General features: G+C 39.8%; 8 protein-coding genes across 8 annotated transcripts; all 8 read left to right on the top strand.

Annotated features, from left to right (window-relative positions):
- Positions 1-17: 17 nt before the first annotated feature.
- On the top strand, positions 18-1568 carry TM35_000332200 (clusterin associated protein 1; the record flags this gene model as incomplete). Its single annotated transcript, XM_029028976.1, has 1 exon — positions 18-1568. One exon carries the CDS (start codon positions 18-20, stop codon positions 1566-1568), a length of 1551 nt encoding a protein of 516 aa, XP_028879829.1.
- A 1173-nt stretch (positions 1569-2741) lies between these two features.
- Positions 2742-3395, top strand: TM35_000332190 (GTP-binding nuclear protein rtb2; the record flags this gene model as incomplete). Its single annotated transcript, XM_029028975.1, has 1 exon — positions 2742-3395. The coding sequence occupies one exon, from the start codon at positions 2742-2744 to the stop codon at positions 3393-3395; it is 654 nt and encodes a 217-aa protein (XP_028879828.1).
- A 1615-nt stretch (positions 3396-5010) lies between these two features.
- On the top strand, positions 5011-6699 carry TM35_000332180 (putative DNA polymerase delta subunit 2; the record flags this gene model as incomplete). Its single annotated transcript, XM_029028974.1, has 1 exon — positions 5011-6699. The coding sequence occupies one exon, from the start codon at positions 5011-5013 to the stop codon at positions 6697-6699; it is 1689 nt and encodes a 562-aa protein (XP_028879827.1).
- Positions 6700-6995: 296 nt separating this feature from the next.
- On the top strand, positions 6996-8480 carry TM35_000332170 (putative splicing factor 3 subunit; the record flags this gene model as incomplete). The annotated part of the gene is made up of 1 exon (XM_029028973.1): positions 6996-8480. One exon carries the CDS (start codon positions 6996-6998, stop codon positions 8478-8480), a length of 1485 nt encoding a protein of 494 aa, XP_028879826.1.
- Positions 8481-8928: 448 nt separating this feature from the next.
- Positions 8929-9783, top strand: TM35_000332160 (GPN-loop GTPase 3; the record flags this gene model as incomplete). Its single annotated transcript, XM_029028972.1, has 1 exon — positions 8929-9783. One exon carries the CDS (start codon positions 8929-8931, stop codon positions 9781-9783), a length of 855 nt encoding a protein of 284 aa, XP_028879825.1.
- Positions 9784-10453: 670 nt separating this feature from the next.
- TM35_000332150 (uncharacterized protein) lies at positions 10454-11233 on the top strand (the record flags this gene model as incomplete). Its single annotated transcript, XM_029028971.1, has 1 exon — positions 10454-11233. The coding sequence occupies one exon, from the start codon at positions 10454-10456 to the stop codon at positions 11231-11233; it is 780 nt and encodes a 259-aa protein (XP_028879824.1).
- Positions 11234-11614: 381 nt separating this feature from the next.
- Positions 11615-12790, top strand: TM35_000332140 (uncharacterized protein; the record flags this gene model as incomplete). Its single annotated transcript, XM_029028970.1, has 1 exon — positions 11615-12790. One exon carries the CDS (start codon positions 11615-11617, stop codon positions 12788-12790), a length of 1176 nt encoding a protein of 391 aa, XP_028879823.1.
- A 677-nt stretch (positions 12791-13467) lies between these two features.
- On the top strand, positions 13468-16062 carry TM35_000332130 (uncharacterized protein; the record flags this gene model as incomplete). The annotated part of the gene is made up of 1 exon (XM_029028969.1): positions 13468-16062. One exon carries the CDS (start codon positions 13468-13470, stop codon positions 16060-16062), a length of 2595 nt encoding a protein of 864 aa, XP_028879822.1.
- Positions 16063-16100: the final 38 nt, after the last annotated feature.

The raw sequence follows: 16100 nt of genomic DNA, 5'->3' as shown, positions 1-16100 counted from the left end.
TATCATCGAGTTAGACCATGTCTTTTCGGGAATTACGTTCCTTTGCAGAGACGATGCGTCTCTTGGGATACCCCAATCTCATCAGTATGGAGTCATTTCGAAACCCTAACGTGGAGTTGGTGGCAGACTGCCTATATTGGCTTATCAAACGGTATGAACCATCGGCAGAGATTGTCTATGAGATTGCACGGGAGGCTGATCGCGTTTACTTCTTTAAACAAGTATGTGAAGTTGCTTTGACTAAGGGTCGAATTAAACTTAACATTAAGAAACTTTACCAATGTGACGGGAATGCTGTACAGGAAATGCTCATATTAGCTGGAATTCTTAAAAAAGCTATGAGTGCAACTGAAGCAGAAGAACCTGATTACACTGGTCTACAACAAATGGTTGCCCAAAAAAATGTTCAAGATGCCAAACGTGTGCAACAATTATGCAGTGATTTAACAAGTGATGGAAGTTCTCTGTTTTTCCTTATAGAAGAGGAAATATCACAACGTGCGGAACGTCAACGTGTGCTATCACGTGCAACAGAAGTTGGAGAATTTGAGCGACGCCTACGTGATGTATTAAACAATGTGGGTAAACAAGTGGAACAATTACAGACAGCCATTGCAAACCTTGGCGCTGATGAAACCACTTTGGAGCAAAAGATTGAGAGTAAAAAGACACAATTAGAACGAGCACAAAAACGTCTTAAATCTCTAATGGCTGTACGACCAGCTTTTATGGAGGAATATGAAAAACATGAATCAGACCTACAGTCTCAATTTGTTGTTTACCTTGAGCAATACTGCAATTTGGAGTATCTGGAACATGAATTGGCTAGATTTAACGCCGCTGAGGATGCTGTATTGGAGGAACACGAAACTCGTTTGCGTGTCATGCGTGAACGACTTCGGAAAGAAGAACTTAACGCACTTCGCGGTGAGGCAAACCGCAAACGTACCACTCGCAACAACATGGAACCTCCGCATCCCCGAAAAAGAACCCTCCCTACAGCCCAAGATGATGAAGATGACGATGATGATGATGATGAAGAGGAGGACGGTGATGATACCCCTGCACAGGCTCGGCATGTAGGCCGCGGGCGGGTGCGGGATGCCGCGGCGGAGGGCAGCAGCCGCAGCGACAGCAGCGACGCGTCGGGGCCGCAGGATCCACCGCGACCGCAAGCCGCATTTGGCCGCCCACGTCCATCGCCGGCCACGGATGCCGCCCCCGCCCGGCGTGGCCAGGATGGCTATAGCAACAGTAGAAGTAGTGGAAACAATGGGGGAGGCGCCGGTGGGGAAATGATGAATGCGATGGATGCCGATGAGGCGGCGCGGATGTCGGATATGCGAATGGCGCGGGGCGGTGGGTCTGGACCATCGTCTGGGTACAATCCGTATGGTGGAGGAAGAGGAGGCGGCGGTGGTGGTGGTATGAGTGAGGGTGACGATGATGATGATGATGAGAGTGAGACCGATGATGATAGTGATTCTGACATTGACACCTCCGATATCAGCACTGACAGCGACGACTCGGACGATGATAGCAGCAGTGGTAGTAGTGGGAGCATTTAAGTTCACTCTTTGAGATTTTTTTTTTTCTTTTTGATTGGCTTTCCCACTTCCCAACTTTTTTTTTCTTGTATATGTGTATTTGTCTGTGTATATCAGAGAAGGAAGGAAAGAAAGAAAGATACATAGAGAGAGAGAGGGTTGAATGAAGAGGAAGAGTAACCAAGAAAAAAATAAAATTATGCAACTAGATGGAGAACAGTGAAAAAAAAAGGGAAATGGAGACTGTATGTTTTCACCATGTGTTACGGCAGGTGAAGGAAGTAAAACAAATATGTAAGTTCTGTGCCTTTTTTTTTCCATCCTTTCCACCTATTTTACCCACCCAGTCTCCTTTTTTTATTTTTTAGTTTTTTTTTTTTACTGTTTCTATTTTCGATTGTTTCCTTTTTCTTTTTCTTTCCGTTTCCAGCATCTGTCGGGATTTATCCCTCATATTCTTCGTTTCTGATTTTGCACTCTGATGAGAAATGTAAGAATAATGCGATGGAAGAAGAGCGCATAATAGCGGTATCAAGATGTTTTGGCGGCAACGAAAGAAAAAGAAAAAAAGAAGAAAATGAGAGTCACTGTAGAGTCTGGTTTCCTATTGGAAGAAGGTAGACGAAAGGAACAACAAAGAAATCTGATATTTTCTGAAAGAAAGAATTGAGTAAAAGGTGTGAAAGATGGAAAAAATAAACAGTATTGTCATTTGTGACTGTTTGCTGCTATTCAAAACAGGAAAGCAAAACATGAGAAAGGAAGAAAAAAAAAAGAAAGAAAAAGGTACTGCCTTTTATGCTCATATTTAGGCGCCAATTCCTTGTGGGAATGAAAGAAGTGATCGAGAAAAACAAAAGATTTTCTCATCATTTTTTTCCCCCTTCTGTTGTGACTTTCTATAATAACTTGTGTTTCTTTTATTAAGTATTTCTTTTTTATTATTATTATGTTTTCACTTTTTTCTCTTCTCTCCTTTCTTTTCTTTTTTTTTATTTATTTTCATGGTCAAACTATAAAGACTTCAATTGTTCTCATATTAATAGATAAGGAGGCGAGATAATATTAATAAGGAAAAATATATTTGAGAAAAAGAAAAGAAAAAAAAAAGAGAGAGAGAGAGACTTCGTAATATCAGTAAATTAAAGAAGAACGATAAGAGCAAATCTATTATAATACTTGTTTATTTACAGGATGCAGGCTTCTTCAGCATCTGATTGTGTGGCTACTTTCAAGCTCATTCTTGTTGGTGATGGTGGTACGGGAAAGACAACATTTGTGAAGCGTCACTTAACAGGTGAGTTTGAGAAGCGCTATGTGGCAACGGTGGGCGTGGATGTCCACCCACTGACATTCCACACAAACCGCGGTAAGATCTGCTTTAACTGCTGGGATACCGCAGGGCAGGAGAAGTTTGGTGGACTGCGTGATGGTTACTACATTGAGGGACAATGCGCTATCATCATGTTCGATGTGACGAGTCGCAATACATACAAGAATGTACCTAACTGGCATCGTGACATTACACGCGTGTGTGACAACATTCCTATCGTGCTGGTAGGAAACAAAGTAGACTGCGCGGACCGTCAGGTGAAGGCGAAGATGATCACCTTCCATCGCAAGAAGGGACTTCAATACTATGATATCTCCGCCAAGTCGAACTACAACTTTGAAAAGCCATTCCTTTGGTTGGCAAAGAAATTGGCAAATGATCCCAACCTCACACTGGTGGAGGCGCCCATGCTTGACCCCAATGTGCAGCCACTCTCCGCAGAGCAATTGCAGGCCCTGCAAGAGGAGGCACGCGCTGTTGAGAATGCGCCGTTGCCAATGGGTGACGATGACTAGAAAGAAGGTTTCTGGGTAGTTTGTTTAATAAAAAGAAAAAAGAAAAATGCAATGAATGAGAAAAGCGAGAGAGAGCCAGAGAGAGAGAGCGAGAAAAGAGGAAAAAAAAATGAGAGAAGAAAGAAGGAAAAGAAAGAACTCCGCCTTCTCACATCTCCTAAAAGTTATTCTAACCCCCTTTTTATTTTTGGGTCACTACACAACTGTGAAAAAGGAACGAGACGAAACGATTGAGAATAAGACACATAAGAGGGAGGTGAAGAGGGAGGAGAGGCGAGAGGAAGATAGAGGTTACAGAAATAATAAAAAAAAAAAAGAAAGAAAAGAAAAGGCATGGACAGAGTCAAACGTCAAGAAACACACAACGCCCCCCAAGACTTAAACTTATAAGGAATGAAAAAAAAAGGGAAAAAAAGAGAAAAGATGGCAGCATGATGATAATTTCCGTACATTTCTCTCAGACTGGTGAGCAAGTGCGTGGGTTTCGTTTTGTTTTTTTGTTTTTTTTGTTTGCTGTATGTGTACACAGAGTATAGAGTGGAGGGAAGAAAAAAAAAAAGGGGTGTGTGTTTGTTGGTGTGTGCATCACGACTCTTAGAACAGAAAACATGCTGGCGCAACTGATAGAATGATTGGAAAAGAGAAAGAAAACGAGAAATATCAGGATGCGGTGAAGTAGTAAAGGAGATAGGAGAGGGTTATTAGTAATGAGGTGGTATACATTCAATATATACACATGAATGCAAATATTTTGCTATCCCTTTTCTACGCCCCCCTCTTCCTTTCCTTTGCTTTTTCTCCGTTTTATTGATTCTTTTTTTTTTTTTTTTGAAAATTGTATTTTTGTTGAATTTTCTTATCATTCATTCTAACTCATCTTTTTTTTTTAATTGTTGTTGTTTTTTTGCGCTCTCGGGTGCATGTCCGCCTCATGTTTGTTTGCACCCACCCTTTTTTTCGCGGGTCCGTGAAAATTCCCCCACACTCTTCTCTTCACACCATATACACAGAGAGAGAGAGAGAAAGAGAGAGAGAGAGGCAAACATACATACATACAAATACAAACAAACGCACGGAGAGTATTGTTGATGGCACACTGAAGATAAACGGCCAGAATTAAAAAAGAGTTTTATGGAGGTATTATATCATATGATACTTTTATTGCTGTGGTGTGTAATCATCATCTCCAGCATCCCAGTTTTTCCCTTGGCGCAAACTCACTCCTAAACTAGAGAAAAAAAAAAGAAAGAATCATTTCCCAAACGCGCAATAAGAAGAAAGAAAGAAAAAAAGAGAAGAGAGGGAGTAAAGAGAAAAATTTGTGTTACATTGTGCGTGAGAATGAGGCCTTTGTTTTTTTTTTTTTAAGTGAAATTTCATACCGCTCTCCCTCTCGCGTTATTGTTCCTATTAATTTTCTTTCCTTAACATTTATTGCTGTTTATAATAACCTGTTAATATGTTGCAGTACTTTTTACTTTTTTTTTCTCTTTTCTTTTTTTTTTCCTTTTTTTTTTCTTTCTCTACTTCATTTTTTTTTGTTTTTTTTTTGTTTACTCTTGACATATATATATATATATAGACTTTGCTGCTCAGACAAGAACGTGAGGCGATCATGTCAACGATTGAAAAGAGTGGGGTGAGTGCTGAAGTGCCACAGCAGCGTGTGGCTTTACCGATCCAACGCACACATCAACGATTTCTTCTTCGCCAATTGCAATTCACACAACAGTATGCAGCCATGTATCGTTGTAGACTGGAATCCCTACAGCAACGTGCCTTATCTGCACTCACGGCAAAGATAAATACATCAAATCCTCCCAATGGTGAATCTATACCATCCTTATCACCTCTTTTAGAACTTCAAACAGGCCAACGGGCTCTTTGTGTGGGTGTTATTTACAAACAAATGCGTTTACTTCCATCTTTTCTTCATGAATACCAAAAAGAATTAGTTCGTATTGAGACAGGTGAGGAAGAAGATGGTGTGGATAAGGCAGATGCCGCTGATATTCTCTGTGATCTTCCACCCTCTGCAGATGATCCAGATACTCCATTAGGAGCAGGAGATGCTGGTTCTGAATTACTTGTAGGAGAACCAAATAAACAGCATGAGCAACATACATTGTGTAGAACAACAGATGAGGTGTTTATAGAAGATAGCAGTGGTCGAGTACTTCTTGAAAATATATCTCCTGAGTTACTTTGTACTGGTTTAGTGATAAGTGTAGATGGAACCCTTCATAAAAATGGATGCCTTAAAGTACACAGCTATGCTATGACAGATTTAAGAGATATATACATACCACGTACACTACATGATTATTCACAACTTAAACCATGCTATATAGCGTTTGTGTCTGGTCTTGAATTGGGATATCCACAGATGGAAGATCCAGAAGTCGTGCGAAACCGGACAATGATAGAACTTTTAGTAGATTATCTTAGTGGTAATGTTGGGGATGAAAATATGACGACACAGGCCTCACAAATTGCACGTTTGGTCATTGCTGGAAATAGTATTGCTCCTACAGATGAACTAAAGTTAAAAAAGAAGGTCAAATTAGATCCTTCTGATCATGTCCGTCTTGGTGATGATCGTCGTGGAACGGGAGTGGTAAACTCCGCTATGCTTATGAGTGAATTGGATAAAATTCTAACTAGAGTAGCCGATACGATTGAGGTGGATCTTATGCCAGGAGATTATGATATGTCTAACGCCTTTCAACCACAACAACCTCTTCATCCACTTTTACTTCCAGAAGCGGCAAGACGTTCTTCACTAAAACTAGTGACAAACCCTCATGAATTCTCTGTATTTCCCAATACAAGTACAATACCAAAGTTAACCTCTACAGGAAAACCAACAGAAGGTGGTACTTCATTTTTTATTTCATCTGGTAGTAGTTTAAATGATGTTTGCCGTGAAACTATATATCCTTCACGTCTGGATGCCATGTCTATGATGCTTCAAAGTGGTTGTGCTTGTCCAACAGCACCTAATACACTCTTTAGTTATCCGTTTAAAGATTCAGATCCATTTTTATTTCAATCTGCACCCCATTGTTTTATTTGCTGTGATCAACCTGAAATGCAAACACGATGGGAGTCTTTGGAATCTTTTGGCCCACTCAAAGATGCTGCTATGGATGAAGAAGGATATGAAAACAATGATGCTGGTGTTCGACTTGTTTGTGTACCATCCTTCGCACGAACTGGTGTACTTGTGCTGGTGAATGTAAATTCCCCACATCTAGATACCGTAACGGTGAACTTCAGTTCTGCATCAAATGGAACGTCGTAATAAAGTTGAAGCCAAAAGAAGAAGTAAAAAAAAAAAGAGATAAACGTATTGGTGAGTATGATGCTTTTGGCTTCATCACATTTTTATTGTTAAAGCGGGATTTATTATTATTTTTTTTTTCTCTCTGTGTGTGTACCTTCTTTTTAATTCTCTCGTGTTGTTTTTTTTATTCCCTTCTACTCTTTTCTTTCATTATAATCACCTAACTCTTTTTTTTTATTTTTATTTTTATTCTTAATTATATTACACCTAGTGAAAGGGTGCGTGTGGAGAAGCACGACGGCTTGTAGAAAGAAATGTCCACGGAGGATGACACCACTCCCGGCATTATCGCCCCCGGGCCGGAACTGCGTGCGAAGATTGATAAGTCCGCCGCAAGTCTGGCCAAGCGGGATAAGCGAAAGGCAGAGGAGATGATGGCAAAGGTTCTCGCAAGTCCAAAGCGAGAGGAGTTTCTTTATTTTGAAATGACACATGTCTTTTACCCTTTCTTTCTACAGAGATTAAATGAATACCGTGCTCACCCAGAACTGATTCCAACAGAGGAAAAGAAAGAAACCCCTACTGGGGCAGGAGAAACAACAAAAACAACAACAACAGGAGCTGCTGCTGCTGGAGCTACAATGGCATCTAATACAACTACAACGATTAAAGCTGGTGGTATTGTACGGCGTGAAGGTGGAACAACAGCACGTCATGATCCTAAACGAGATGAAGCACTTCGACAAGCTGAGATTGAAGCTCAACGATATCTTGAAGATCCTTTTCCTAATCGTTATTCACTGGATCTCTTACAAGGAACTGTAGATATGCCAGCTATGACACTAAGCTATATGACTTGTACAGCACAGTATATAGCTAAATATGGAGATCGATTTCTGAAAGATCTTCTTGGTAGATACCGTAATAATGTAGCGTTTAGATTCTTAAACAGTGAAGATGTTCGACATGAAGTTCTTTTAAAACTTGTGGAGTCCTACCGTTTAATTTTACATCATGATCCTGAGAAAGTAGAGGACCGACTAGAACAATATCAATCCCCACGTAATGTTGTTGAAACTATTTGTGAAGAAAAAGTAAAATATGCAAAGGCAGCTATAGCTCGCCGTAAAGCCGCATTACTTACAGATGAAGAACTTCGAGATAAACTTGAATGGAATTTTTTTACTGTTGTCCATCAATTTACATTGGCGGATTTAGGTCTTGATGGACCAATGCCACAAACTGCTGCTGCTCATCGACGAACACATCTTTACAACAACGATAGTAATAATAATAATGATGAAGTTAATGCCAGAGATGGTGATGATACCACTATGGATGATAACACATCCCCAACAAATGAAGAATCCAAGGAAGCCGGCACAACAGAGGTATCCACATCAGGAGGAATGATAGATCCTTACAGTAGTGGAGCTCCACGAATGATTCGTCCACCTGAAGGAATAACAGGAATGCCTACATTTACACCAACATTTATCAGTAGTTCTCTCGTGACTTCCACTGATCCTACTGCACCTCCGGTACGTAATAAGAAGAACTCATATCATGATCATCGTGGAGGTTACAACACATCTCAGGGAAATACACCTGGACGTTATGATGTAGATAACGTAACGAACTCTCATGGGGGATCATATATGCATTCGAAGGATCCAACGCAAATTGATGATGATTTGAATAATGTTGCTGGTAGTAAACATAGTCGTATGGAAAATGACGGCAAAGGTTTATCAACGGATGCCGAGTTCGAACGAAATTCTCGGCAGCGGCGAGAATAGGGGAAAAAAAAGAAAAGAATACCAGAGACTCTTCCTATTGGGATAGAGTAATATGGAATGCGTGAGAGAGCGAACAAGAAAAAAGAAAAAGAAAGAAGAAAAAAAGGGAAGAAAGGCCTAAAGGTGAGGTATAACAAGATACAAACCCCGTGCAAAAAAAAAAAAAAAAAAAAAAAAAAAAAAAAAAAAAAAAAAAAAAAAAAAAAAAAAAAAAAAAAAAAAAAAAAAACACCAACCAATCAACCAACCAAAGAGAAAGAATAGCTACAACTATTGGAAAAAAAAAAGAATTATGATTATAGGAAATACTATTTATGAATAGAATGATGAGATTTCTGTTTTTTTTGTTTGTATTTTCTTTTTTCTTTTTTTTTCTTTTTTTTTTTTACCTTTTTTACTTTAGTAGGAGGAGATTGTTACTGCTGCCATTTTATATTATAAAAAAATAATGGGGAAGTACGCTGTTGTTGTTATTGGTCCAGCAGGTAGTGGTAAAAGTACTCTTTGCACTGTTCTGGCTGAACACTATGCGACGAAGGGTCGTTCTACACATATCTGTAATTTTGATCCTGCTGCGGATGAGTTACCATACAATCCATCCATGGATATTCGTGAACTCATTTCTTTAGAAGACGCGATGGAAGGAAAAGGACTTGGTCCAAATGGTGGATTAGTGTTTTGTATGGAATACTTACTAAGCCAAGGTGAGGTATGGATTAATGATCAATTAGGTGATCATGCAGAGGATTTTATTATTGTTGATATGCCAGGACAAGTGGAGGTTCTTTCACATATTCCTGCTGTACCTGAATTTGTAAAACTCTTACAGCGTTCTGGTTATAATGTTGTGGTTCTTTTTCTTTTGGATGCGTTAGCCGCAACCGCAGATGCGGGAAAGTTTGTCTCTGGTTGTACCTTCGCCCTTTCCAGTATGGTGTGTTTTGATTGTCCTTTTTTGAATGTTCTCACCAAGTGTGATCTTCTCCCACGTAATGTTAAAGAAGAGGCATTGGAACACTTCTGCACATGTGATTTTGACTATTTAAATACAAAACCCCTTCCAGAGCGATGGCGTGAAATGGTTCGTACAATGGCATCTGTTATTTCTGATTTTAATCTGGTAACATTTCGCCCAATGGATATTACAGATATAGCGTATGTGGGAAATCTATGCGAGCTGGTGGATGAGGTATTACAGGTGGTAGATGATGCCGAAGTAAATGATCGCGATTTCCCTATGAACGGTGATTACGATGATGAACATGAACAAGGGGAAGAGGCTATGGATTGGAAGCACTACTGAGAGGAAAAAGAAAAAGAAAAGAAAAAAAAGGAAACTTCTTGCATATCCTTTTAAAGTGCCGATTCCTTGCAGCGTTTGATTTTGATTTTGTTGTCGTTGTTGTTGTTGTTGTTGTTGTTGTTGTTGTAGTTGTAGTTATTATTGGTTGTGTTTGTGATTTTAATGGATCCTCTTCTTTAAGTAGCCGCTGGCGATCTTAAAAACAAAAACAAAAAAAGAAAGAGGGATGAAGGAAATTGCCCTTTAAAATGGAGAGAGACGTCTGGCTTTCTTTCTTTCACTCTCTGCAGTTTCAGAAGGGGTTTCTAGTTTCTCTTCCCCCTTTTTGGAAGTTTCTATCCTTATTATTTATTTATTTCTTGCTTGTTTGGTTGGATCTGAGACTTTATATAGATAACAGTCATTTCTTATCTCTTTTTATTTTTTACTGTGTCTTTTCACATTCGTAATATCTCTTCTTCTTCTCCTTTTTATTTTATTTATTGTTTTATGTATATATTATTTATTTTTTTTGGAAAGTGCGGCAACAACAACATTATCAACCTCCCACCTAGTTGTGTTAGTGTGTTTATATGCTTCTACTGTAAGTGTGAAGGAAAAACAAACAAACAGACAAACAAACAATAACAAATATTATTTACAATAGTAAACAAAATCCATTAGGGGCCGTATGCATACAGCAGTATGGCGTGGCTCTGCAGCATCTCTTCTCATCTCAGCGGTGTGTTCTCCCTTCACTCCACAGCAACAACAGCAGCAGCGACGATTTTATACTCTATTGGCCTCTCCAACGCCTATACGGCGATTCCAAATCAGTGATGAGCTTCCACTCTCCATTCCGCAATTACGTGATCGACTGCGGCGACAAGAAAACGATAACGCCCCTCGCATGCAAACAATAGACACAGAGGGACGGTTAATTCTCACACTCGCCCGTAGTCCACGTACAGAGGAGCGGATAGAGGCCCTCCAACGCGGTGAATTACTATGGAAAGAATTACAAGAACCTTCCTCCCCTATTCCCATGACTTCACGTACAGGCATTCGACTTTCTCTCTGTGCCTCACTGCGGCGATGTGCATTAATGTCTAAAGAACGGGATTTAGCAGAAAAGTGGACGGAACGATTTGCACAGCGGCACAATATCACTCCAGAGGACTTTACAACAGGTCCTCATCACACACCGGGTGAAGTACTCGGATGGCGGAAAACACGAGAAAAGGCACGACCAGGTACAGGAATTGAGGATGAGGATTTGGAGGCAGACGCGGAAGAAGAAGAAGAACGTGCAGAAAACGAAAAGGAACGAGAAAAGAAACAAATGCATAGAAACAAGGAAGAGAAACCAATACAGAAGTTTCGACAGGATGTTTTTATGGATCATCCCATGATGCAACAAGCTTTTAAGCGGGGTGTATATGAACCGGGACCCAGATATACTGGAGACTAGCGTTACCAAGTGTCAAGAAAGAAGGAAGGAATTGGATACTCCTCAGGTAAAGAAAATGTATATTTTTTTTATTATTTCTATTTTTTATTATTGTCATTCTAACTACATTATCGTTGTTATTTGTTATTAGCTATTCTTGTATTTATGAATATATGGTATATAAATTTATATTTATATACACCTATTGTTTTCTGTTAATATCAATCTCTAGTACACTGCCTTATAATATTAACTCTTTAACCCAATGCCCCTTCTCTTTTTTTTTATTATCTTTTATTATTAATGCATACACGTGTACTGTAAATTAAAAAAAAAAAAAAGAGAGAAAAGTTGTAAAGAAAAAAAAGTAAAGAAAGGAACTAAAAAATAATAATAATAGAAATGTCAAGTAGCAGTGGAAGCGGTTCAAACACCACTGTGAAGGGTCACTTCACTGAACTGGTTCGTCAGTATAAAGAAAAAATCTTAAATGGTAATACTTCTAGTGAAATGGATGCTGCTGCTAGAAACCTTATTCCGCAGTTTGAGCAATTATGGCATCAAATGGCAGTTTTAGGTGTTTTTTCACCCAATGAAGAATTAGATGATTTATCTACAACTTCACTGGAACTTCTATGGACGCCGTACATTATCGCAGATTTATATCAGCGTGTACAGGGACAATTACCTACTCCTTCAATGACTTCTCAAACAAATACTTCATCTAGTGGAATAACACGTGAAGAGGCCCTCGCATGTTCTCACAGCTGGTATGATTTATTCTTTAAATGGGCATTAGACTATGAACTGGTAGATGAACGTACATTGGAAACTTACCGTAAGTACGATGGCGATAACCGTACACAACGGATTGAACTCTCTCGCAAGTGTCGTGAACTTGAACAAGAGATGCACCGCAGTGAAGATCAGGTACAGTATTTACAAGCGAAACGTAAACGAATGCAGGCATTAATGAGTGAAGATGGTGAAGATATGGAGAATACTGGTGGTGATGAAGAGGAAGTCCTTCGTAATCGTGCTTTAGCACGTCTCCGCTGGTCTATTTATGAAGCCTGTCATCAATTACAACTCTCTTCACGAGAATTAGAGATGTTGCAATCACTTTCACCTGAGAAACGAGAGGCCGTTGCAAAGGCACATCAAGACACTATTGAAGCTGTGCAGCGTGGAGAGAAATCACTTGGTAGACAAACATATACAATTCTCCCAGGAGGTCTTATTGCGGTTGGAGGTCCAGTACCAACGGCAAAACTTAATAGCATCGCCATGAGTGCTATTGCTAATCAACAAGCCTTTCGTCAACAAGTTGTGGATGAGTTAATGATGGAACGTAATAAACCAACCATGACACTGCAGGAATTTGCAGATATGGAAATGGCAGATGTCCAACGCCGTATGGATATGGAGGCGGAGGCAAAACGACAACAAGAGGAAGAAGATGAACGACTTGGCCCTGATGGTATTGAAGAGAGACAACGTCAGCGTGATGTTAGAATGGCAAATTGGAAGGATGATCACGCACCCAATGGCTTAACAGCAAAGGGTAACTATGCGTGAAGTTTTGAATTTATATTATTATTATTATTATTATTATTATTATTATTATTATTATTATTATTATTTATTTCTCTTCCTTTGAGCCAAATGATGTTTTTATTATTATTATTATTATTATTCCCCTTGTTTAGTCTTTCTTCTTATCCCCTCTTCCTCTTCCCCATATTGAGTATTGCAACCATTCTAAATGGCTGACATTTTCTCGAGCAGGCTTTATTATACGATCTCTTTCTTCTTTACGTGGAGGCTAGAGAAACCCTCCGAGAGAAAAACCAAAAAAAAAAAAACAAGTGTGATAAGAACAACAGGCAAGTGATAATATTCCGTGATGTCTTTTTTTTAAAAAAAGAAAAGTATCTGTTTTTATTATTATTAATTATTAATTATTATTATTTGTATGTTTTTTTTCTATTCACTGCATATTCCTTTTCTCTATTTTTCTCTTTGTTTGCTTTTTATGATTCTCTTTTCATATGATTGCTCTTTTTTTCCCTTTCCTTTCCTTTCCTTTCCTCTATTATTATTCTTATTATTTCTTTGGGCGTGTGTCTGATATCTCTATTATCCACACCTCACCTCACCGCCAAAGTAAAGAAGAGAAGAGGTACGGTAAATAGTGCCATTCCCCTCTCACTCCCCTCTCTGCGTGCCGCTGTTGAGATTGCGGCTAAAGTGAAATGGGATGTCGCCACACCATTCAGCGGCTCGCACCGCATGTACGGCGACCACCACACCGAAGAGCGTGGCTCGCCCCCACACTCGCATCTCATCAGGAATTGGATGCCGGCATCGCCGCCCGTCAACATGCGGATCGTAAAAACTTAAAAAAGTCTAAGCGGCCATTCGCAAACTATTTCCGTGCGGAGTATAGAACTTCCCCCACGTACAGTCCACCAGTCATCCGCACAAATGGGCACGTCTCCTCCTATGATACTGTGCAGGTGATGACGAATCCAAATCGTAGTTGGACTCCCTTCTGGGGACGTGCGACTGGAGGTGTGCGAACACATAGAAAACGACAAGATGTCTTGGAACAGACATTACCACAATTTGGAGATGATGGACTTGACCGTACAATTGAAAGACTTTTAGAACTTCGATTTCAATGGGATCGTGAGGATGAAATGTTAGCACCAAGTCTTGTCCCACCGAGTATGCGTACAATGACAGAGCATTGTCTACCATTTGCATCCACATCACAACAACAACGGCAACAACAAGAAGAACAAAAACAAGAGAGTATAGGTGTAAATTGTGTAGAGTTAGATGGAGAGCAGGTTCCTCTCTCTATATTTCGAACACGTGGACGACGTAAAGGTCCATTAATTCCAAAAGGTAGTCTTGGTTTTAGTGGTGTAGACACAATTCCTGCTATTGTAGTAGATGCCACACGTGGACCACTTGTCTCATCTCCTACAGAAGTATCGATGAATGTTCGCTGGAAAGCGACCAATCGAGAAGCTGCAAGTGTGAGTGAAATGCTGCGATTACAACAAAGTATTGGACGAGTACCAATTATTGGACTCCCTACACGTTCTTTACTATTATTATTAAAGGTATATGCAACTATGGAGGTGGAGAATCCAGCTCTAGCTGTTTCCCTCGCTATTGCAGGGGCAGAACATTATCATGAATACACTTATACCCAATGTCTAGAGTTATTACGTTGTCTTAGACGTGTTGCCTATGTTCAAGGTTTAGCTCGTCTCTCTAATACTTCTACGGATATATTTACACTTTATCATGATGCTACACGGTGTCAAACGTTTTTTGCAGATTATATTCGTGATGCGGCACCTTTTTTAGCGGATAGAGTATGGTCACGACTCCCTGAACATGTACAACGATTAACACGACGGAAACTCTTTATAGATCTTACTGACCTTCTTATGTTAGCAGTAGAGATACAAGGGGGAAAACTTCCACGTAATTTACCAAATCCTGTTAGTTCAGCAGTATACGCTTCCAAGTACCTCTTCTTACGTTATACTTTACAACTTGATGATGAAATGATGATAGAATATGCGAAACACATGTCAGCAGCGGCAGCATCAGGGGCAGGGGCAATAGTATCTGGAACTGGAATTGGAACTGGAACTGATCCAACTTCCTCATCTGAAGATGTGAAAAAGGAAGTTTCAACCTTGACATCATCGAATCAAAATCAAAATCAACAATTAACAACATCACATGATCAAGAAGATGAAGAATGTGAAGTATCATCTACTACAAAACCATTTATTGTATGGCTTTGTGTTTCATTTTTTGTCCGTCTTATCGCAGAAGCGGTTGGGGATGTTCTTCGTCATGTGGAAATATCATTAAAACAACATGTTCAGTTAGCAAAAGAGTATGAAGCTACCGCCACTTGGGGTGGATCTAGACTTCAACGATTAAAGGCAGAAACGAATCTTCAACGCCATTTGGATCGTATAGCTGCACCTTTTCCCCGTCATAGTATATATCAACGAATAGGGAGAAAAACACCAAAAACATTACGTCTCCGTCTTATTCCATTAGATGTCTTTTTGGATACTTTTCGCCGTACTCGACAGGCCCCTATTCCCACTAAAGATAGACGTATTCTTGGACATGTGGAATCTCCCTTTGCAACTGTGTTAAGTCGATCCGCACTGGCTGAAAAACATATTCGTCGGGCTTGTGATGTACTGGACTGGGCGGCAATGATGTTAACACACTGTACAAACATCGTTAAACGGGTCCCTACACCAGTAAAGCGAGCACAACGATTAGACAATTCTGCAGAACCAACAATGACATCATCATCATCAACACATTCTTCTTGTTCTTCTTGTTCTTGTTCACGTTTAGAGGGAATGGATGATCGTTTTGTGTGGTGTGAGGCGTTAGTACGTTCACGTGTTCAGAATGATATCGATTCTCTCTTTATTTACGTTCCCTGGCAAGGTCTGGAGGAACAAATGCAAACCCTCGCAGGAGAGAAGACACGAGATAATGTTGAAGAAAAAAAGACGGAAAAGGAAGTAAAGGATATGGCTTGTGTACCAGATGCGTGTTTTCTTCTTGATCTTTTGGCTACTACACCATCATCAGAGAGTGGGGATAGTCGAAATAGCAGCAGCAGTATTGTTCAAGGATCAAAAGGAGAGGAAAAACAAATTACTGGTTCTACGACTGCAGAACAAAAGGCACAGAAAATGCTAGAAGCTCTGCAAGAGAGTGTTGAGAGATTTCAACTGGCTGTCTCCAACTTGATAGACGCTCAGGAAGAGTACTTTTTAATAGTGTAGCGTTTTTCTTTTTTTTGTATCTTTCTCAGCAATGGCCG

The sequence above is a fragment of the Trypanosoma theileri genome (genome assembly GCF_002087225.1).
Source record: "Trypanosoma theileri isolate Edinburgh chromosome Unknown TM35_Tth_33_V1, whole genome shotgun sequence".
NCBI lineage: Eukaryota > Euglenozoa > Kinetoplastea > Trypanosomatida > Trypanosomatidae > Trypanosoma > Trypanosoma theileri.
Note: the sequence above shows the minus strand (reverse complement) of the source record. Positions and strands in the feature narration are given on the sequence as shown.